Consider the following 24,364-nt stretch of genomic DNA (forward strand, 5'->3'; position numbering starts at 1 on the left):
ATAGCAGGCCGAAAATACCTAAGCATCCTCATTAAGACATAGGCACCCAACCTTCGGGTTGTCACTTTGCTGAAAGACTTAAGACCTAGGCACCTAACATTTGGGTTGTCACTTTGTCGAAAGACCCAGACGTTCTCATTAGGACCTAGGCACCCAACCTTTGGGTTGTCACTTTACCGAAAGACCTAGGCATCCTAAGCATTCCAACCTACCAGTCTTTCTTGATAAAAAGATCCGGACATCTCGCCAATAAAAGACGTAAAATGAGTCGATCGTCCTGACCCCTCAACACTCGGGTTGTCCAAACATGATCGACTCACAATAATCAACACTTATTCTATCAGCTAGATTGGAATGGCCAGCAACCAAAGCAAAAACGAGGAATAACTAAAGGCAAATTCTTGAATGAGAGCAAAAATCCAAATCTTTTTTCCAAACTTCAAGCATATTTTATTACATACTTTATTCTATTATCCATATCAACATTTACAAAGAAGAAAGAAAAGATATAAGCCCTCAGGCTTCTCGGTCAGATCCGGGAGTAGGGCTTGGGAGGTCCTCTATGGAGGATGCAGGATGGGAGCAGCAGAAGAGGAAGCGGGAGGGACTTTTCTGAGGTCGTCCCCTGACTTGTCGTTGTCGTCACTTAATGCCAGTTCCAACCCCACCCCCCTCCACTCGCCTCGATCTTCTTTAGGAGGTCAAGGCAGGAAGAGACTTAGGGAGGGTAAAGATGATCAGGCGTGGGGCAAGAGACAGGAGGGAGCAGCGAAGATAGGTAGTCGACCCCAGCATTGCAAGCCAAAGCCACCTCGATTTTTTCTAAGGGGCCCTGGCGCTAGTCATCGACCACTTTCGCCTTGTACTGCTCCGAGTCCAAGCGAGCGAGCCGATCTTTCAAGTCTTTAACGATTGCAGTGGACGTCTGGTGAGCCGACTGCTTCTCCTCAACGTCCCGCTTCAGATGCTCGACCGAGAGACGACTCGACCGAGCATCCTCCTCAGCCGTCACATTGAGACGCCTCTCGGACTTAACCTCCCCCTCCAGAGAAGATAGGCGGTCGTCCCGTTTGGAAATTCCTTGCTGGAGGCAGCTAACCTCCTCCCTCAACTGGGCCACTTCACCTTGGAGTTTCTCAATGGAGGTCGTTTGCTTGGCGCCGTGAGATCTATACCCTTTGATGAGTTTTTCCCTCGCGTCCAGCTGGCTTTGTTATTGTTCAGCTCGGCCTCCAAGACGGCAACCCTCTTCTACGCTTCCTCCCTAGCTGACTCCTCCTTAGCCAAGTCCGCCGGCAACTTAGGAGGGGAGTTGTACATGTAGGAGAGCCGGCTGAACAGCTCTGCCTCCACCAACACCCCCCAAACAAAGTAGCCCTTGAGGGCCAGGTGCAAGTCAACGCTTGGCATCTTAAGGATTGAGGCGCAAGATTAATTCTCAGAATCCGAAGCGACATCTCAAGGATCGAGGCATAGCCCACTAACCTCGAATAACCCGTAATCCGACACAAAAAGCGGAGCTATGGCAGTCAAAAGGAATGTGTGGTGACGTCAACCACGTAAAATCTGAAAAGACTTTTCAATTCCCTCATTTAATGCACAAAGACATCCGTTCACAGCTACTCTCATTTCACTTGGACCCGGCCCAAGCCGACTCCAAGCGAAAGGGGACAACTGTTGTGGTGTTTTCAATCGCCAAAGTATGGCACTTTGCCAGCAACAGACAGGTGTCCCCCTATATGCATCGCTCAAATCGAATTGACGATCAGGACCACCAAGAATCCCGACTTAGCCGACTCGCCGAGTCGGCATCTCCTTAGGTCGACTCGAAGGGCGGTACTTATCAGTCCTTTTGTCGAAGACGACTCGCTACGAACCCACTCGACCAGTTATTCGACACCTCGCAAGATCGATTCGAAAGGCGTTACTTCTCGACACCTCCTCTTTTAACTGTGTGATTTAAACCATCAATGTAGGCTGTCTAAAAATCACAATAGATAGCTTATCCCCCATCAACCACCGATGATGGAAGTTATAATCTGACGACTTCCAGAAGGTTGTAATCTGAAGACTTTCGCGTAGATTGCTGAAGGTTACAATCTGACGACCTTCACGACAACTGATGGAAGCTCTACTTCAACAGCCTTCACAATCAACATCGGGAGTTACAATCTGACGACTCTCATATTCTCAAGGAGCCAAGACGAAGATTACAAGACAATGATCTTTGCAACGCTATGACAAAAAGAGATTACTTGGTGATAATCTCTGCAAGGCAAGACGCGGAGGTCCTCCCCGTGTTTCAACATCAAAACGCCAAAGTCGAACCCGCGTTACAACATCAAAACGCCAGGGTCGAAACCCTCGTTACAACATCAAAACGCCAAGGTCGAACCCGCGTTACAACATCAAAACGCCAGGGTCGAACCCCGCGTCACAACATCAAAAACGCCAAGGTCGACCCTCGTGTTTTTCTACGCCCTGCGGGTACCCAACTCCGCGTCTCCAGTCTAAAATATGGAGTTAGGATCCTAAACGCCAACGTGGGCATTGTTTGACTCATTCAACATGAGCTGAACGGTTCTAAAACCGTTTCCCACGATTTGGGGGCGGTTACACCCCATTATGGAGAGAATTAAGGGGGCGGTTACACCCCTTAATTCCCTATAAATATGGGTAAACTCAACTGAGTTAAGGGTTGGATTTTTTTCTTGGCTGGATTGATCGGAGAGACTGGCATCTTTCGGATCTGAGAATTGGCAGCAAGAGGGAGATCGACGTTCATCCTCAGCTAAGATCGACCCCAGACTTCTCTAGCCTTGGCTATAACCGATCTTCGGTTCAAATCAACTCCTTTTTGCAAGAGTTAAAACTCGTTAGAAGTTATCAACTCGTCAAGAGTTTTAAATCTTACCACGCAAGTTCTCCAACAACGTCAAATCGTGAGAGAAGACATTGTTCTAGTGAATGCAAGACGTACGGATCGTCACGGGAGAGTCAAACTCGACACGAGCATTCGAGGAGCACTGCCATCGCCACCGTGAAGAACCCAGTTTTAAACAAAAGGGGGAAAACCGGAATTCGGTTCTCCTTTTTTGTAATCAGTTGTAAATCGGAATCAAAGAAATACAAAGTCAATTTTCTTTATCTCTTCTTTGCAAGATTTCCCTCATACAAACAGAATGCGACTCCAGCTGGGGACAAGCTTTCTGATGAAGAAGTGGTGGCCCATCCGATGTTCATCTCACTCGCTGGAACAAATCGTCGAAATTCGTGGTAGAGTTTGGATCAAGGCCAAGTTTGAGAAGGCTATCCTCCTCTGGATCCCTTAGCCCCAAGGCTATTGCGCAAGATCCACAAAGTTTCAAGGAGACTAAATCTCAACTGTTGCTGGAGACGCCACAAGAAAGTCCTCATCCTTTGGCCAAATTCGTCGAACAAGCCCTCCGCTCCAGGAGGGCGGGCCCTCCGACCTCTGCTGAACTCAACACAGGCGAGTTGAATATTCCCATCCTCCGCGCGTCAGAACGACGTGCTACATGGCCATAAAGCGGCTATAGGAGCGAGACCGTGCTAATTGCTCCATAAACGGCAACGACGTTGCTGGCAAAGGCCTTAAAACAGGCCAAGAAGAACGCTGCTCATCGAAGAAGAAGGTCTCAGCGACGAGCACAACTTTGAAAAAGTCAATCCTCCAACCAACGCGAACTTCGCGTTCATGAGCCTAAACGCGACCCTGAACTTCGCGTTTATGAGCCCAAACATGAGCTTCGCGAGAACCAGACTGAACGTGGCCCTCAATGGTGCGTTTTACAACCAAAATGTGGACCTCAAGCCTTCGTTGAACGCGAACTTCAACTTCGCGTTTTTTAGTCAAAATACGACCCTCGCGTCAACACTGAAGAACGCGACATTTGCATTGCCAAACCAAAATGCGAACCTCGCGTTTCAGGTGCTAAACATGACCTTCGCGTTTCAAGTGCCAGACGCGACCCTCATGTCGCCAAACCAAAACGCGACCTTCGTGTTTCAAGTGCCAAACGCGATCTTCGTGCCAAACGCGACCTTCGCGTCTCAAGTGCCAAACGCGACCTTCGCGTATCAAGTGCCAAACGTGACCCTCGCGTCCCAAGTTCCAAATCCAATACCGTGCCTGGTGTATATCGTGGAGCGCGACTAGGTTGAGGGGCGGATATAAGAAGTTTATGGATTCAAGGCATCTCAACCAGATCCAAATTCACCAAGAGCCAGTCCTGTCCAATCATGGACTGGGGGTTCCAGTTCAAACCTCACAATCAGTGAGTAATTCTCCTCGAATCTTTATAACAGGTTCGAGAGAGTTCACATCGAGAGCAAGACCGATGCAACAAGTCATTCGTTCATTCCAACGTGAACGACTGATTCCTACTGTCCTCTCGGGATGCCAATGCTGCTCATATGCAGCCCAACTGCTAGTGTTCAACCAATTTACGAACGTTGCTTTACCCAACCAACGACGACGTTCACACAAGAAGAAGACTTCTGAGGATGAATACCTTAGAGTCACTTCTAACATGATCGGCAGAGGGAGATCATCAGTTCCTAGTTCCGATGAGTCAGAGAACGATCAGTCTCCTGGCTTGAAAGACTTCCTGAATAAGTCTGATGGAGTTTATCAACATACTCGGACGCGAACAGGAGCCATTCCCCCTGTCAACTATCGGAGTTTAGCCAGGGGAACCAATTCCAATGATGAACACTCAGCCATTGCAGAGTCCCAGTCATCAAGCTCTTTTGTTGAACATGAGAGCTACGCTTATATGACGGGAAACCATGAAGATCTCGCGAAGAGACTTGATGAGCAGGAGGCCATGCTCAAATCTCAGCAAGAGGCCATCAATGAACTCCTGGCCCTGTTGACTCAACTCGTCGCAGACAAGGCCAAATCTCAGAAGACAGATTCGCCACTCAGGCAAGAATCTTCCCGAAGGGAAAGAACGTCTTCGTCCCGACCTCACACAAGCAAAGGAAAGGGAAAAATAGTTGACGATACGGCTTCTGACCAAGAAGCCCACAACCTGGAATCTTCCTCTGATGAAGGAAGAGAGACGGAGTATGAGCAAAATCCTCAGTCGGCTAAAATCAAGGAATTGGAAGCCCGCCTCAATGTCATTGCTAACAAAAGCAAGCTCCAAGATGAGGGAGTTGTCAGGCCCTACCCTGCCGAATGGGACGCGGCCCCTTATCCTCCAAAATTTGAAGTCCCGACGCTACAAGCTTTTGACGGCACGGGATCACCGAACCAACATATCTATCATTTCAAGTCACAGACTGGGAATGTAATATCAAACGATGCCATACTGGCTCGATTGTTCATTGGCACCCTTAAGGGAGTTGCCTTTGAATGGTTCAGGAAACTACCTGCCGGATGTATCCAAAGGTGGGCAGATTTAGAGAGACTCTTCCTGTCAAGATTTTTTGAAGAGGATACAGAAGTCTCCATCCATACCCTTCTCGCCACTAAGCAGAAGAAGAGGGAATCCGTCAAAGCCTTCGTTAAAAGGTTCCGAACCATGGCTCTCCGGTGTTCGTCAGGTATGACACAGTCTACCTTAGTAGAGACATGTCGACACAACCTGCAGACCAACATCCTAGCTCGAATAGGGGTTGCAGAATGTCGTTCTTGGAGATAACTGATCTCTCAAGGCGAACAGGCTCAGAAGATTATTGCCAGGATCAAAGCTGAAGAACAAAGTAGGCAGGATCAACCCGAGCAATCGGACCAAGCCCAATCTTCTCCTGAGCAATCGGACCAAGCTTATTCTTCCCAGTCAGAACCAGAAGATACTACGACCACTGAAGCTAATCCTCTTCAGTAGGATGCCGGGTCTCCAATAACTATCACGTTAACAACTACCTCTGATAGTCAAACTCATTAGATAGTGGCCTACTCCTTTTTTTCCCTGCACTTGTTCAAGACTGGGGGTTGGTTTATTTGTAGTTCATTGGATTATGAGTAATAAATTTTCTGAGTTGTTATGTTTAATAAAATACCTCTGTCAACCACAGAATCTACCAAAACTATCACGTCCATCAACTTGTCAATCCGCTTTAATAAGATGGCAGGTCCACAAAACTATCACGTTAACATTTACCTCTGATAGTCCATCAACTTACCAATCCTTTTTAACAGGATGACAGGTCCACTAAAACTGTCACGTTAATGATCACCTCTGATAGTCTGCTTTCTCCAAATTCCCCCACCAATCCTCTTCAAATAGGATGGCGGGTCTATCAAAACTATCACGTTAATGATTACCTCTGATAGTCCATTCCCTCCAAATTCTCTTGCCAATCCTCTTCAAGTAGGATGTCGGGTCCACAAAAACTATCACGTTAACAGTTACCTCTGATAGTCAAACTCAGCAGATAATGGCCTACCAGGTGATGTGCCTCTATTTCGACTTTATGGATAGTGCCTCACTAGGCGATGTGCCTTGTCTACCTCTTTTTCTTCCCCTGCTAAGTCTTAATTAAGACTGGGGGTTGGTTACTTGGAATCCATTGGATTAAGAGTAACGAATCTTTCACATCGTCGAGTTAACATTACACTTCTGACGATCATCATCCCCACAGAGTATGCATTCAACTTGCATCACTCCCAATTTGTCACGTTAACAATATACCTCTGACAACAATCAACTTATCAATCCTTGACAATAGGATTATAAGTCCTCAAAATTGCTCAAATCGCAATCTTCCCCAGCAAGACAATAAGTCTTCAAAATCGAATTCAAATCACAGGTATCAAAACTCATTGTTCCTGATGATAAACTCACCTAGCAAGTCCCCCCAGCGAGACGCTAATTCCCAAAATCTTGTGCAAGTCACAAGAACACATTCCTGTCACGTTAACAAACACTATACCTCTGACAATCCACTTATCAATCCTCGTCAATAGGATGATAAGTCTACAAAGTTGCTCCAATCGCAACACACATCCTGTCAAGTTAACATCAAACCTCTGACAAAATCCACTTATCAATCCTCCTCAATAGGATGATAAGTCCACAAAGTTGCTCCAATCGCAACACACATCCTGTCACGTTAATACTAAACCTCAGACAAATTCACTTATCAATCCTCGTCAATAGGATGATAAGTCCACAAAGTTGCTCCAATCGCAACACACATCTTGTCACGTTAACACTAAACCTCTGACAAATTCACTTATCAATCCTCGTCAATAGGATGATAAGTCCACAAAGTTGCTCCAATCGCAACATCATTCCTGTCACGTTAACACTACACCTCTGACAAAAATCCACTTATCGACTCTCTTCAATAGAGCGATAGGTCCATAAAATACTGTTAGGTTAACATAACACCACTGTTGTAAAAAGCGGCGGATAGCGGCGCTATAGCGCCGCCTTTGGCGGTCGCGGACCTTCACCGCCCCGCTTAAGGGGTTTGCGGCTGGGTTAGGCGGAGAAAACCGCTATTCTCTCGAATAGCGGTCGATTGCGCGCTTGTTCGCGGGAAAATTCGTTGCTTTCTTCATTAATGATTCCATTGTATTTTCTAGAATTATCCTAGTGATAATAAAGAAAATTTTTGAATTTCACTTTAGGTGAAAATTCATGCCAAGTTAATACCATACCTCTGGCACTTTCAACTTTCTTTCGGTGTTTCAAGCCACACAGGAAGAAACGACACCAAAAATCCATGCCTTCACGCATGGGGGACTTTATCTCGATCCCTAATTAGAGATAAGTCTACGCCTAACACGCGTTGCCGGTTAATCTTTCGCCGTGAAAAAGACACCAGGATTCATGCCTGGGGAAATCTATCTCGACCCCTAAACAGAGATAAGTCTGCATCTAACACATGCTGCCGGGTAACCTATTTCCGTAATAATAGCAAAGCCTACGTATTCAACATCGTAGCGGGTCGTTATTAATAACGCCAAAATCCATGTCTTACACGCATGGGGGACGTTATCTCGACCCCTAATTAGAGATAAGTCTACGTCTAACACGCGTCGCCGGTTAGTCTTTTTCCGTAAAAATGACAAAGTCTATGTATTCAAAATCATAGCATCAAGTCTAAGAGGGTTCATTCTCTTAGCACAACGTTACATGTGGAACGGACTTAGACAATCCATATGCTAGCCCGACTCAAACGGTAGTCGGTAAAGGCTTATAAAATCCGTTGATGGCTGAGGGTTTGCCAAAAATCCTATGCATGTTTAAAGGCCCATCAGCTCAATGGATGTGAGCCGGGACTTGAAACGAATAAGCTGAAGACAAGTCTCAAAGACTTAGTCAAAAATGCACGGAAGCCACTTCCATGTCTCAAGTCAAAACGCCGAGGTCAGACCCGCGTTGCAAAAATCATAACGCCGAGGTCACACCCGGGTTCCAACTTTAGAAACGTAGAGGTCAGACCCACGTTACAAAAATCATGACGCCGAGGTCACACCCAGGTTTCAAATTCAAAACGCCGAAGTCAGCCTCGCGTCTCAAATTCAAAACGTAGGGGTCCACCCTCGCATTCCAGAAGCAGGATTATGATGGCAATCCAAAGTCTACTTGGAATTCCCTTAACAGATGCTTTTTCAAAATCAAGTGAGGATAACTCCTTTACGACAGGATACAACAGCTCTAAGTCAGAGTTAAGATCCAAGGTATTCCGAAATCATCCAGTCCACGCGAACTTTTAGAAAACTTTGGAGGGGGTTCTGTTTGGCCACTGTCTAAAAATACGAATAGATTAGCCTTATCCGCCATCAACCACGATGATCGGAAGTTATAATCTGACGAACTTACCAAGAAGGTTGTTAATCTGAGACTTCGCGTAGATTTGCTGAAGGTTCAACTTGAGACCTTCACGAAACCTTGATGGAAGCTTTACTCAGGCACGCAAACACCCCACAAGCGATCCCCAGTACTTCAAAGCCTTCACAATCAACATCGGGTAGTTACAATCTGACGACTCTCATAATTCTCAGGAGCCAAGACGAAGATTTACCAGACAATGATCTTGACACGCTATGAAAAAAGAGATTACTTCAGGTGATAATCTCTCGCAGGCAAGAGCGGAGGTCCTCCCGCTGTGTTCGAACATCAAAACGCCAACAGTCGAACCCGCGTTAACACCATCAAAAACCGCCAAGAGGTCGAAAACCTCGTCTCAACATCAAAACGGACCCCAAGGCACTACACCCGCGTTACAAACATCAAAACGCCAGGGCGAACCCGGTCCACAAGCGATCAAGAAACGCCAAGGTACGACCCTCAGTGTTTATTTTACGCCCTGCGGGAGACCCACTCCGAAGTCATCCAGTCTAAAATAAAAAAAAAAAAAAAAAAAAAAAAACATTATCGAGTTTAGACATCCTAAACGGCCAACGTGGGCATTGTGACTCATTTTCAACCTATTTGGACTAACGAGTTTAAAACGGTGCTACGATTTGGGCGGTTACACCATTATGGAGGAGAATTAAGGGCGGGCGGGGTTACACCCCTTATTCGCCCTATAAAATATAGGGTAAACTCAACTGAGTTAATAGGTTTTGGATTTTTTTCTTGGCTGTGACTTGATCGGAAGAGAACTGGCATCTTTCGTGATTGAGAAATTCGGCAGGCAAGAGGAGAGATCGACGTTCATCCTCAGTAAGATCGACCAACCAGAGCTTTCTTTAGACTTGGACTACATTAACCGAATCTTCGGTTCAACAAACTCGTTTTTCAAGAGTTAAATGTTCAGAGTTATGCAACTGCGTCAAGAAGTTTTTTAAACCTCCACGCAAGTTCTCCACAAGCGTCAAAGTCGTGAAGGAGAAGACATGGTTCTAGTTGAACAAGACGTACGATCTGTCAACGGAGAGCAACACTCGACACGTGCATTCGGGGAACTTCCAGTCGCCACGTGAAGAACCCAGGTTTTTAAAACAAAGAGGAAGAACCGAATTCGTTTCCTACTCTTTTGTAATTCAAGTTGTAATCGAAATCAAGAATCAAGTCAATTCATTCAGTGCAATCCCACTCAGACAATCAACAGTAGACTTACCAATCAATGATGCCTCTCGACTATTGATGGTGTCAAGGCCTCATTGATGGGTTCCTGCATACCATCAATGATTTGAAAACCTCTCTCCAGAAAATCATCAATTTTTACCAGTAAGCTTTTGAGCTGATTTTCACGTCGTTTCGGCTAATACACTTTTTGTATCTGCATTCACTTGTGCTATGTCATTTCAGACAATTATTAATACCAAATGAGAGTTTGTTATTACATGCGGACTACATCCTAACAATTGTCACATTCTTTTTGGTGCCTCAAACTGTTGCTCATTTTGGTCTACCCTGCCCGTGCCCTAGTTTATTTTATTTGGTTAATTACAGATGCACCTCATGTACCATGAGCATATAAGTGGGAATCACCTTATGATAGATTGCCTTTTACCCTCAGTTAAACTGACAAAAAGGCTAAATTGCATCTAAATCGAGGGCAAATAAAAAAATAACATCATCTAAGATTCAAATAGTGCAAAGTGCAAATAAAAGAAATAGATGGCGAGTGTTGGTACAGCATCCGCATTTAATTACGCTAACAAATTTATAAAACACAGAAGATGGCAAGAAAAACTTCAAGAATTAATGCGAGACCTTTCCAAGGTAATGAAGGAGTCTCTCAACCAATAGCGAGATGGCGATGATGATGGTGCAGACGGTGGCAACCACCCAAGTCGGAGTGTGCTTCAACTCCGACGACTCTGTCGAAATTGAAGGAACCATTCTCTCTCTCTCTCTCTCTCTCTCTCTCTCAGCTAGCTTAATTTCTCTGAGAGATTGCAACCTCTCATACATAAATGATCCAAAATCAATGAGAGAAAGTAAGTTAGCATCTGATCGATTTAACTCCTCACGCACGTACAAACGCTGTAACACTCAAGCTGACTACAGTGAATATGTGTGGCTCACAAATGAGACTTGTGATAGCGTGGGATCAAGTGGGAAAGATATCCTATAGATAGTCCTCTATATTTATAAATAAGTAAATAAAATCATATAGGGACATTTTGAAGGGATGACGTAATGGTTCTGGTTAAATTCATCTAAGAAACGTCAAACCCGTCATTTATTAAAAAAAAAGAAATTAACACAACTATGATTCTGAGGTATTCCTTTGGTGCACCACTGATGTTATAGACAGATCACTGGATACGCTCTTAACAGAATAGAAGTTTATACTGTTGAGATGATTAATATGTGAGTATACTCACACATCGGATAAAATAAGAAAGAGTGATGAGTTTAAATAGGAGTTTAGGTCAATACCTGATAGTTATAGCTTTTAGGTTAAAATTTGTTAGCTCCCTGTGTGATGTTATACACAAGATGGCTCTTTGTTGGACTCCTCCACCCTGAGAATTGTATGGTGATCTAGTTTAAAGCTCGGTCCGACCACACACGCATCGATTCGATTATACTACAGTCCAAACGCCCGCTGCTAGAAGCTATCACGAGCAGAGGGATTTTTAGAGCCGCGAGCGGTAAAGAAAAGGGACAAACGAAGGACGAAAAGGCGTGCGTCTCGCTCTTTTGGTGGTATCCGGAAAGTGTCGTGTCATTCGCGCACGAAAATTGACCCGTGTCGCGTTCCAGGGAAAAGTCTGAGGGTACTCAGCGAGTGTTCGACACTCGCGTTGCGATTGGTTAGTGCTAGATTAGGGGTATGGGCCTAGAAATGGGGCCCTTTGAGGGACGAGTGTTCGCTCCGCTTCTCAAAGCCGTCAACATCTCCTACGTGCTTCGTGTCTACCCGATAAGTATACACAATTATTCTAGTTACTCAGATTTTTTCGAAATTAAAGAAGGTGCGAACTATATAAATCTAGAGTCAGCTTCTCACGAAAGCTCTTAAATGGAATCCTTCTTTTTTAGATTCCTTAATAAATAAATAAATAAATAAGAATCGATGCTTATTTTTAGGTCAAAAGAAGTGTAAACGATTCTCGATTTTAATATCTTCATTATTCTTGATAGGAGAAGGGGTAGGTAAGTTATTTCTTAATAAAAAGTTCTAAGACCATCTCCAACCCGTTGCATCAAAATGGTGCAAATTTTGCATCAAAATGGTGCAAAAGTCACATCAAACAGTAATACATCTCCAACCTATTGCACCATTTTTTGTACCAAAAAAGAATATTCTCAGAATATTCTCAGTTTATTTCCTTTTATCTATTTTTATATTAATTAAGAGGTAAAAATAAATATTTAAATTTTTTTTTAAAATGAACAGTAATAGGGCGGATGAACAGTGCAACTCCATATTTGGTGCAGCACTGTTCAACTGCACCAAAATGGCGCAGAAAATAGGGTTAGGTTGGAGAATGAACAGTGCAACAAAAAACACTGTTTGCACCATTTTGGTGCTGGGTTGGAGATGCCCTAAGGTTGAGATTCAATGAGAAAAAGTATACGTATGAATAGAGAGTTTTCTCTCTCTCCGATGAAGTATAAGTACAATGATTAACTTATTTAGTTCATTTGGTAGCCTGAATGATTAAACTAGCTAATCCTAGTAAAATTTGTTCTTATCGTGATATTGTTTAGTGTTTGAAATATTAAGGATTATAATTATTAATTATATATAAAGAGATTATTCTAATGATGTAAATTAGCGGACCCATTAGTTTAACGGATTAACTCAATTTAAACCTGTATACAAATTATTCATCTCCAATATATGATTACGAACTATTCATTTCGTACTAGTGTGAACACCGTGCAAAGTAAGGTATGGTACATCATTTTTGCTACAATAATCCCGATTTTAAATGCTGCGATAGTATTTCTTGTATCGCTACAGTATCCCACCTCCATAACAGTTTTTTAAAAAAAAGCTATAGTATTCCACGTGCTAAGGCTACAGTATCCTGTTTTTATTTGTGTTGAGGAATAGATTTTATAATTTAGTCCTAATGATTTAACTTATTGCAAATAACAACCATCTCAAACTTTTGTTACGAATCGAGTCCCAGCTTTTAGGGTTTGCCTCTGCCCCAAAATTTCCGATTCGCCTCTCTCTCTCTCTCTCTCTCTCTCTCTCTCTCGCGCGTCGATCGAAGGTAATATCTCTCAGATATTGATCCATAAATTTAATCTTTTGTCAATTTTGATTTGGGCTATTTCCCAATTCTCAAATTTTTTTGTGCTTTTTGTATACAGAATTCAAATATTCTTCTTTTGTAGAATTACTTTATATTTTAGCAAAGTTTTTCTTTTTTCTCTTTATTTTTTGCAGAAAGTTGTTGCTCATTTTCTTCAGCTACAGCACTTAGAAACCCTATGCGTAATTGTTTTTGTATTAAGGACTCGATTTTTTAATTACTGAAAATATGAAGCAATCACATGACTGTAGAAATATGGAACAACCCCTTGAATCATTCCCGTGTCTTCACTGTGTATTTGGGGTTAAAAATCTCATAGTGATAGATTTGCAAGGTATAATTCGTTTTGGTTTCTTATGAAGTATGTTAATTTTGTTTTTTTAGATAATTCAATTTGTCAATCATGCAAAGGGACAACAACACCAATGATCCTCCACCAAATTCTTCGGGTCGAATACGACATCGAAAGCGTCCGAGTGAGGTTAGTATTTCAATTGAGTCTTTTTTCCATAATTGGGATTCATAGTAATCTGTGTTTCCTGGCCCGATTAATGAGTATCAGTCAAATTAATCAGCTAATTTGATCTGAGGGTGATTAGCTAAAGTGTGATCATTATACATCACTAGATAGAATCTAGATAGGTTACAAAGTATCTATTGATGTTTAATTGCCATATCTTATTATAGAAAAGCAATACAGTCATGGCTTCTTATATTCCTACATCTTCTTGATAATACATTATAGTGTAAATGTAAATTTTTATTGGGTAGTCGCATTTTCAAGTCATATTTATTATGCTTCACACCGAAAATATTAAAGGAAACTTTTGCCATTTATTACAGGGTTCTTTACAGTCCAATAAAGCTAATGGTTCTGCTTTGCTTGTCAATGATCAAAACAAATACAAATCAATGCTAGTTCGTACATATTCTACAGTATGGATGATAGGGGGATTTGCGTTTATTATCTATTTGGGGCATCTATATATTTGGGCCATGATCGTTGTCATCCAGATCTTTATGGCTAAGGAGTTGTTCAATCTACTGAGGAAAGTTAATGAAGACAGACAACTTCCTGGATTTAGGATCTTGAACTGGTAGGTTTGTCAGCGCATTTCATTATATTCCTTGCAACGTGTCCTAAAAATAATAATGTTTTCCAAGCACATTTGGATGTCGTTGTTTGAGGTATATTAAGTCTCACTTCTATCTTTGTATTGCTTCCTGCAGGCATTTTTTCTTCACTGCAATGTTGTATACTTATGGGCGCTTCCTCAGCCGACATCTTGTTAACACCGTAACATCAGATAAATTTTTTTATAAGCTTGTTAGCGGGCTCATCAAGTATCATATGTTCATCTGTTATTTCTTATATATTGCAGGTTAGAATGATCCCTTTATTTTCTAGAAGAAGCATTTTTCATTTTTAGTGATAATAGCTGTTTTATATCTTCTCTTGGATTTGTAAATAATGTTGAATATTGATGTTGCAGTTTGTTCTTTTCTGAAATGTTTTGATATGAAATCTAAGATTTCTAATTTTCTTGTCCATGAGTCTTCACTTGCATTTGGTGGATTTACGTTACAATTTCACATCTTAACAAATAGAATGCATAGTTGCATCCCTCACCACGGAGGAAAAAGTGAAAATAATAATGAAAATGACTTTTAGATCCTTTGATGTGGAGATTTCAAACCATCTGAATAGTAAACTGCCATATAAATAAAATGCAACTTTCACGGAGGAAAAGTGTAGCTCTCTCTTATTGGAGGATTCAGAAACTATTGATTCTTAAAGGCTAGCTTATTGTGAAATTAATTATTTAAATTAGTGTTGGAAACATCAACTACCGACTCTTAATTGCAAAAAGCTCTTGTGGGTTTACCATTTACTTGTTGTTAATATGTGGTTATATGGAAAGAGTCCCTAAAAAAGCTCCATAGATAAAGAGATGTAAATATGTAGAAAATAAACAACTTTAGCTGCTTCCATTATCTGCAAAACCACTACAAGGGAAAGTGAAATTTGAAGTATATCTTGTATCTTTGGATTCATATGTTCTTATAAATTTGTCAATTTGTATTCATGAAAATTTGAACATTAAAGAGTGTTTCCATTCATTTTAATTATTTACTGGTTAGTTTTTATGTTATTTTTAGACTGTCTGCTAATGCGTTGATTAAAACCACAGACCTACTATAGCGGGTTCTGACACAACGTTGATTAAAACACTATGAAATAATACCATAGCGTTTTTCAGCCGCTATGGTAGATTTCAGGTGTTGTAGTGAATAATAATATATGCGACGGAGACTATGCAAGAACTACGTCATCCTGCGGCTTTCCGAAACTCTGAGCTGCCTGAAAAGAAATTTAAAACAAAAGGAACAACAATAAGAGCGTCAGAGTGCTATAGCAAGATCGTATCCATCCGTCCCTAGGGGAAGAGCTGCTAGATATAGTGGAAGCTCTATCTATTAAACATAGTCTACCTAGATTATTTTCCCATATCTAATGAAATTCATACTTAGAAATCTACAACACGAGACGTAGTACGTCGAGCGAAATAAAAAATATGTTATATGTCCGAATGAAAATATTTATTTAGTTAAAGTTCAATGGAACCGGAAAGGAGCTGAGGAGGCTTCTTGGAAACGTGAGGAGGACATGCGTCGTGATTACTCACCTCTGTTTGGGCAGGTAAATTGATTTGATTATGACTTGTTTATGTTTATGATAATCTATATGGTCATATTTATATTTGACGCTAGAATGGGAGTATTAACACTTAACTCATAATCATTCGGAAGGGGGGGGGTTTGGGGGTTGGGGGGATGCACATAATTTTGAATCGCTTATTTTAGCATTTAGATAAATTCACGTGTTATTCTAAGGATAATCGGTTGATTTTAACTTAATATGGTTGTTTTCTTTCATGTATATTTACCATGCTGATATGGTTGATTGGTTTATCTAATTGTTTAAAGATTTTGTACTGCTAACAAATCCGATTGCTTGCGACTCCATATTCTTTGTTTTTTTGGTGGTGGTTTTGGGGGTGGGGGGGCATTATTTTGCATTTTGAATCACTTATTTTAGCGTTTACATAATTTCTGTTATTAGTTCTTCCAAAGATTAGTGTAGGTTTTAATTTAAGATGGTGTTTTATGTGTTTCTTTTATCTAGTTTTGCGATGCTGATCTGGTTGATTGGTTAATGATTTTGTATTGCTAACAAATCTGATTGCTTGTGACTTCATATTCAGGTTTCTTCTGCCAGCTTCTCTTATTGTGATCAATGATATAGCTGCATATATCTTTGGTTTCTTTTTTGGGAAGACGCCATTAATCAAACTTTCACCAAAGAAGACTTGGGAGGGTTTCATTGGTGCATCAGTTGCTACAATGTTTTCAGCATTTCTGGTGAGTCTAAAAGATCATGTTTGTGCATAAATTTGAGTTAGGGACAGGTCTCAAATTCTCAATTATATCACTTTTTCAATCTCTTATAAGACGAGTTAATTCATTGAATCTTTTTATTATGCTTATTTGGTTACTAATGATTCCCACTTAATTTGCCTTATGAAATATTTATTATAATTGTTTTAACCAGGGGACCATCATCCCACATTCCCACACCTTTTTAACTGAACTAGGACATTGTTTTTGAGAGCAATGTTTTGAAAAGCCTCCGCCTAGCCCACCTAGGCATATGCCTAGACCTAGGTGATATCTAGGTTGCCTGCTTGGCAGCTAACGCCTAGGCGGTATCTAGGCTGCCCACCTAGGTTTTGGGAGCGCTAACGCCTAGGCGGTATCTAGGCTGCCCACCTAGGTTTTGGGAGCGTCAAGGGGAGCATGATCTGCTTACATGGATTGCACTCTTTAGGCCTTAATTGGGATTTCCTCTGTTGTAACCTCCACGTCCTCTAAACTCCTCCTGCCTCCAACTATGAACACCTCATCTACCCCCTCTGACCTTCAGCAAAACCTCCTTCACGACCACTTAAATGAAGAAAGAAATCCGCCTAGACCGCTTAGCGCTTTCCGTAACCTTGGTTGAGAGGAAAGTAGATTAGTGGGACAGAGCATATGGACTGGGAAGGAGTGATGGTGATGGTCCACAAAGAGGCCAAGTCTACTAGTGATGATCTGCTTTAGGGTGACGAGAAAATTTTCCTCATGATCACTCATACATTTGCGCCATGAACATGTTTGTAGCGGTGCTGACTCTTGGAATAATACTCCCTGGAGGAATAAATTAATATGGAAGTTGAACTGAACACTACACTACTACAGTAGTGTTACCTTTTGTCATCCGGAGAAGGTTGCAGCCCTAACTTTGAATGATTGCTATAAATGACTAACTAGTAGAAGAAAGGTTGCTCTAAGCCTAAATGTTAGCCATAAATGGTTGATAATAGAAGGAGGATAGCTAGTCTTAAAAGGAGTAATATTATCCATTTAATAAATTGGAAGAGTGGAAGGTTACGGCAACTCTTGCCATAATTACATGAGGCATTGATTAATCTAGGCAAGATGGACTAGCTGTAATGTCACCCCCGTGTTTTGTTCTTTGCATAAAAGTTACCCATATTTGTTCATTGAGGTCTTATATTATTAGTAAATGCTAAATAATTAGATTCGACTAAAAGATTAGATCGCAACCCTCCATATGTACTGCATCGTTTGAAAAGTTTGATGTTTAACTAGTTTGAACCTCTCATTATAAACCTAATCCCTTTAGTTGGAAGCGAACATGATATCCAACTATATCAAGTGAGGCACTAACAAGTAGTACTATGAATGAGATGTCACAATTTTAGTGTTCACAGATTCAATTTCAGTGCTGGCCACCTTGAATACCTACCTCCTGTAGTAAAAAAAAATCATTTCAAAATTACAAGTATTTGAAATAAATGGGCTCAACATGAGAGAACTTCAAAGTAAACAAACTACTATCTTCCCAAATCCTACTGAACGTGAAACCTTTTCAAATTAGATGCTTTCTCCTCCTGTCCTTCTTGATGGTCCAGGCCCTCGTCTTTGAACACCTTTAAGGCTTTAACTCTACATTACCAAATTGGTGGTTCTTTAAGATTTGTAACTTGTAAAGCTGAAATGTTTTTTCCATGCCTTGCTTCTTACTTTATTGCTTTTGATATACTCGAGGTTGTTTTTCACAAGAGTTTTGTCCTTGAATTCTTCTTTTATATATGTGAGCCTTTTGCACTTTGCAGCCATTCCATTTTATTTTGATTTTTTTTTACAGTTAGCAAATGTGCTTGGACGCTTTCAGTGGTTAACATGTCCTAGAAAGGTAATCTATTTCTTTTACTGCGATATGGGAAGCAACCTCTGGTGTGAAATTGGTCCTTGTTTTAGGGCATTGATTAACCCAATTTTTGTTTATGAACTCCTGCAGGACTTGTCTACTGGTTGGCTTCACTGTGATCCTGATCCAATGTTTAAGCCAGAGTACTATTCTTTGGCGGGAATTGTGCCTCAATGGGTGAGACAAGTTCTAGTTATCAGTTTTTTGTTTATGTAGTCTATAGGTATTCATCTATTTTTTCACTGTCATATGCCTGCCTGGATATAGATTTATTTTGACATTGTTGCTTCCCGTTTCTTTCGAAAAGGAAGAGGAGGAATGGATTTGACTGTTTCATTAGTAAAAGCTCTGCGAAACTTAAAACTCAGATTGTTTTGGTGTTGGTTGCTATTAAATAATTAGTGCATCAGTTATTGGAATACATCTTAATCAGCTATGAAGAACTTGTTTCTTGGAGTTATCAGTAAATAATTACTTCATCTTCTACAGAATTTCTTTATGTTATTATCTGGTGAACTGACATTCGTTTCATTATTGAACATTGATTTTACATTTAAATACATGCTGATATCTACCTATATCTCTACAGTTTCCATGGAAAGAGGTGTATATTTTGCCAGTTCAATGGCATGCGTTGGCTTTTGGTTTATTCGCGTCAATTATTGCACCATTTGGAGGATTCTTTGCCAGTGGATTCAAGAGAGCTTTCAAAATTAAGGTGATTTCTTTTTTTACTATTATGGTCGTGATTTGTTAAGTACCATTCAAGAGAGCTTTCAAAATTAAGGTGATTTCTTTTTTTACTATTATGGTCGTGATTTGTTAAGTACCAGAAAACATTACATGAAAGTAATACATTCCTTTTCCCTTTGTTTAGGATTTTGGTGATAGCATTCCTGGACATGGTGGAATTACTGATAGAATGGACTGCCAAGTAAGTTCTTCAAAGTTTGAAATTTGAAAGCTTTAGACATTATTGCTTGCTAGTATGAAACGATGGTTTACGTCACCTAATTATCATATGGTGAATGTGCTTACTAGACTCATTTCTTATTTTCTTCTTAAAAAACTACTAACATTGTGTACTAGCAGCACATTCAGTGTGTTAATAATTCTCATCTTTCTGCTAATATAGAACTAGTCGCAATAGCACTCTTCCTCCATGTAAAGGGTGATTATCAACATGCAAATATTTTCTTTTGTTACCAATAGTTCTTAAATAAATTTTAAATAGAAAATAGATTTTTAGTGAGCTTCTTTTGTTATGCCAAAGTGCGTATCGAAGGATCATCTAGTCGGTGCCTAATAGTAGCTATGTTTTTATCTTCTTCCTCTTCTCCCTTTCTATGCTTACTTTTGTGTAGATAGTTACATTTTGTGCACCATGATTTATTGAGTTGAGAAATTACATAGGTCGAGTAATGTGTGAATGCATAAGATTCTTAGGTTACATTGTGGGAGTCACAGTTACAATTGAAAGTTTTAAAGAGTCTCTCCTTACGGTTTCTATATATATGGTAATGTGAACATTAGTGTCAATATCTCTCTAAAAGCGAGATCTGACCTTGTTCTGAACAAGGGTCTCCTTTGAACATGCATAACCTGGCTAATGTTAAATCATCTTGCAGAAAATGTCTTCCCTGTTGAGAATAACATAACAGTTCATGTATATATTTTGCTATGTGATATTTATATGCCTGCAATAAAAGCTCTTACTGTTTTTTGTCGTATTCTTCTAGTTTATTATTTTTTGTCATATTCTTCTAGTTCATTAAGTAAATGTGAGTACACCTGAACTATCATATGCCTAGATATTTTATAGATTATGCCAGTGTCAGATCCAGGATTTCTGGAAAGTGGTGTTACTACATAATTAATTGTTAAAATAATTTACAATTTTCCTCGACAAGCTTTCATATCCTGTTTAAAAAAATACATAATCGTATCATTAGTATTAGAGCATGTTTGGGTTAGATTATAGTCCACTTGGATTATAGTCCACTTGAATTATAATGCACAAATGGATTGCAATCCGAGTGGTTCGTAATCTACAGTGTTTGGTAAATTAGTGTATCATAATCCCTTTTTAGTAGTAGTGTTTAGCAAATTGGTGGATTATAATCCATCATAATTGTCAAAATGACCAAAAAATACATGGGGTTGTTGGTGACTTTATAAATGATGCCTTGGGTTTTTGTGCAATCATAAGGGGTTTAATTGTCTTTTACTTTGTCAAATCTCATGCCTTATAATCCACCAAAAATAAACCACTTGCCAAACATCTCAAAGTGGTTTATAAGTCACTTTGACCATTTGCTGAATAAGCTCTTAACCAAATACATCTTTCTCAATGTGTGTCAGTAAGCAATCATTAAACCAAACATCACACATTTTATTCTGCTACTTGCTCTGTATCAATTTCATTGTAGAAAAAGCTCTTTCCGAACTTTGATGGGTTTTTTAAGTTGATCGTGTTTGGGGGTAATTGTTTTTTGGGTTGGGTTGGGAACATGAGTGGGGATTCCTAGTGGCGGTTGGGCTTCTAGAGCAAAGTGGGTCATGTGACAGCACTTTGCTTGAGGTGGATCCGCCCCTGGATTATGCCACATATACATTGAATTTGTTACTTATTATGTTCTTTTTGAACTCTGTTGTCAGATGGTTATGGCGGTGTTTGCATACATCTATCACCAGTCCTTTATCATGGCCGAGAACTACTCAGTTGAGACGATTCTAGATCAGGTATGAATTGTCTCCCTGCTTCTCTATGCGTACGAGTTTCATTTTCTGCCATAACTAATTTCATTTGTGATACAGATATTGAGAAATCTTACCATCGAAGAGCAACTGAGTCTATACATTCAGCTCGGTAAAATCTTTCAAGAACGACAGGCGGCGTAGTCTTGAGCAACAATGTCGACTTCTTTCTGATACATGAACTCATCGATGTACATTAGGTTTTGTATAAAGTGGCGTGCGTGATTTTAATGCATGGGCCTTAAGTATAGTTCGCAGCCCTTGTACTTAAATGCCAATGCGTATTTATTAGGGTTTTAGAGACCTGTATAGTCTTTGAACTATATTTTTGCCCTGATTGTGTTTGTATATTTGTTCTTGGCCACCGGCATCATTTGACGCCTCTTTACGTTCAGAGTGCTTCTCCTGAATGATGTATAACTGGTCTTTTAACCTAGCATATGCGCCGAAGAGAGTTCGTTCTCTAACTACTGCCTTGTGTGCCTTAAACGTACGGTTGATCTGCGATTTTGGGTACTTGATACTTCTGAAGGTATTCTAAGAGATCATGTCCATTTGTACGCTTATCTGCCTTGCTTGTTTGTACCGTTTTGTATTAAACCAAGGATTTAATCCAACATAACACCACATGCCTAGTGGACTTGATTACTCTGCAATATAAAGCTACAGGTATTTTTCTTCTTGACTCAGATCTTGAGTTTTCATTATCATTTTCAGGGTTAATCGGTTGTTTTCGCTCAATAGGAGGACATGTGGATGTGAACAGTGATGTGTATGAATTTATGGGTTTTTGAGCTTTAACCCAAAGTTTTACCATCACTTATTTAGAAACCTACCCACTTTCATAAATACCCACACACACAAAGTACTCATTGTGACCTATTTATAAACCCAATTGGTAATATAGCCCCAAACTTCATATTTGCAAAAAAATTATATTTCCAAAATATTCTAGAATCCAAAATTGCCTTTCCTTCCCAGATAAACCCATCGGTTCTCTCTTTCTCTCTCTTTCTTTGTTTCACCAGGCACTAAACTCAACTAGCCAATCCCTAAATTCTAGGTATTTTTGTCTTTTAACCCAAAGTTTTACCATCAGTTACTTAAAAATCCACCCACTTTTATAAATACCCACACACCCAAAGTACTCATTGTGACCTATTTATAAACCCAATTGGTAATGTAGCCCCAAACTTCATATTTGCAAAAAATTATATTTCCAAAATATTCTAGAATCCAAAATTGTCTTTCCTTCCCCGATAAACCCATCGGTTCTCTCTTTCTTTCTTTCACAAGGCACTAAACTCAACTAGCCAATCCTTAAATTCTAGGTGAAGTTAATCCCTAAAATCCATCAAAATTGATCAAATCCCTAAAATCCATCAAAATTGACCAAACTATAGCGATTTATTAAAAAAACACCCTATAAAGAAGTACATCTCTTTTAAGACTAAATTGTATCTCTTCATCATTATAGTATAGCTCTTTATTGATTCTGGGACTGCATTGCTGGAAAAAAAAGATTTAATATCCATTAGACTAATTTACAAAATTATGAAAGTTATTAATCTTAATAGTTATTAATTTTTGGCTGAGCAAAGTATAATGTTTTATTTGAAAACATAGCTTCTTATACAGAAATATATGCTCTCCATATACAGAAATATATGCTCTCCATATACAAAAATATTTCTGTATAGCTCCATTTATAGAAATATATGCTCTCCACGACTAACGTGTATATTTTTATTGGTATAGTATAGTTCTTTATTAGTTCTGGAACTATAAAAATTTATTGGGAAAAATGTGTCCAGGCCCCAAAAGCAGAATGTTCATGTGACCCGCCCCCTTGTATTTTGCCCCATGTGATTCAGCCCCAAAAAGTACCATTTAATATTTTAAGGCCCCTCCACGTCAGCAGTATAAAAAAAGAGATTGTATTTTGAAAAAAAACCCGAAATTACCCATCCACTTATCTTCCCTAGACGTCTGGTCCACAAACTACATGGAAAGTCACGCCCATTAATGCAATCTGATGGAAAAAATAGAGGGAAATTTCCCGCCCTTTTTTGAACTCTATCATGAGCAATAACTCATGTTAGTTCTAAGTTATTTAATGTTAGTTCTAAGTTATTTAATGTTAGTTCTAACTTATTTTATGTTAGTTCTAATTTAGTTCTAATTCATGTTAGTTCTAATGTTAGTTCTGAGTTATTTAATGTTTGTTCTAACTTATTTTATGTTGTTCTATGTTATTTTATGTTGTTCTATGTTAGTTCTAATTTAGTTCTGACTTATTTAATGTTAGTTCTACTTCCAGCTAGTGTTGGTTCTAATATAAGCGTTAGTTCTAGTGGCTATATTAGTTCTAGTTGAGCTCCTGTTAGGACTGACACGTACGATACCTGTTAGAATTGATACTGGAGAAGCTAGAACTAACACATCATCAAGTAGAAGTAATATGACATTTAGACCTAACAATTACGCTGGAACTAACGACTTAAATAAATTAGAACTAACATGATACCAGTTAGAACTAACACTAGAGAAGCTAGAACTAACACATCATTAAATAGAACTAACATGGCGTTTAGACCCAACAATTACGTAGAACTAATGACTTAAATAAATTACAACTAACACGATATCTGTTAGAACTAACACTAGAACTAACACATTAAATAAATTAAAACTAACACGAGCTGGTAAAAATTAGAACTAACCACATTAGTTCTAATTTATACAAAGTTAGTTCTATTTTATAACAAGTTAGTTCTAATTTTATACCATGTTAGTTCTAATTTTATGCCACGTTAGTTCTAATTTATGCCAAGTTAGTTCTAATTTATACAAGTTAGTTCTATTTTATAACAAGCTATCTCTAAATTATACAATGTTAATTCTATTCTGGAGCGTGTTAGTTCTAATCTATACCATGTTAGATCTATTCTGTAGCGTGTTAGTTCTAATCTGCACAGTGTTAGTTCTATTCTGTAGAGTGTTAGTTCTAATCTGCACAGTGTTAGTTCTATTCTGTAGAGTGTTAGTTCTAATCTGCACAGTGTTAGTTCTATTCTGTAGAGTGTTAGTTCTAATCTGCACAGTGTTAGTTCTAT

At 39.7% G+C, this 24,364-nt stretch overlaps 2 protein-coding genes across 4 annotated transcripts in view; one reads left to right on the forward strand and one right to left on the reverse strand.

The window, feature by feature from the left end:
- The window catches only part of LOC109848676 (MLO-like protein 13), a 32,056-nt gene extending 21,063 nt beyond the window's left edge, over positions 1–10,993 (reverse strand). The window contains exon 1 of one of the 3 annotated variants that reach the window (XM_020418305.1): positions 10,650–10,991. In XM_020418305.1, coding sequence (XP_020273894.1) covers positions 10,650–10,850 — 201 coding nt within the window. In that variant the 5' untranslated portion in view covers positions 10,851–10,991. Of the gene's footprint in view, positions 1–10,649 lie in introns of all 3 variants that reach the window. The other 2 variants (XM_020418314.1, XM_020418321.1) reach the window with 2 other exon arrangements.
- Positions 13,012–21,814, forward strand: LOC109830219 (phosphatidate cytidylyltransferase 1-like). The gene is made up of 11 exons (XM_020397421.1): positions 13,012–13,114; positions 13,541–13,637; positions 14,000–14,253; positions 14,387–14,538; positions 16,371–16,579; positions 18,429–18,476; positions 18,582–18,668; positions 19,081–19,209; positions 19,369–19,425; positions 21,150–21,233; positions 21,309–21,814. The coding sequence occupies exons 2-11, from the start codon at positions 13,560–13,562 to the stop codon at positions 21,390–21,392; spliced, it is 1,182 nt and encodes a 393-aa protein (XP_020253010.1). The 5' UTR covers positions 13,012–13,114; positions 13,541–13,559; the 3' UTR covers positions 21,393–21,814.

This window comes from Asparagus officinalis, chromosome 1 (assembly GCF_001876935.1).
Source record: "Asparagus officinalis chromosome 1, Aspof.V1, whole genome shotgun sequence".
Classification (NCBI taxonomy): domain Eukaryota; kingdom Viridiplantae; phylum Streptophyta; class Magnoliopsida; order Asparagales; family Asparagaceae; genus Asparagus; species Asparagus officinalis.

What these genes read in the sequence shown, in the direction of transcription:
- LOC109830219 (XM_020397421.1), top strand. Translation starts at nt 13,560, where the DNA reads ATGCAAAGGGACAACAACACCAATGATCCTCCACCAAATTCTTCGGGT. An exon ending in ATCGAAAGCGTCCGAGTGAG is followed by an intron (nt 13,638 to 13,999) that starts GTTAGTATTTCA and finishes CATTTATTACAG; the next exon opens with GGTTCTTTACAGTCCAATAA. An exon ending in GGATTTAGGATCTTGAACTG is followed by an intron (nt 14,254 to 14,386) that starts GTAGGTTTGTCA and finishes TGCTTCCTGCAG; the next exon opens with GCATTTTTTCTTCACTGCAA.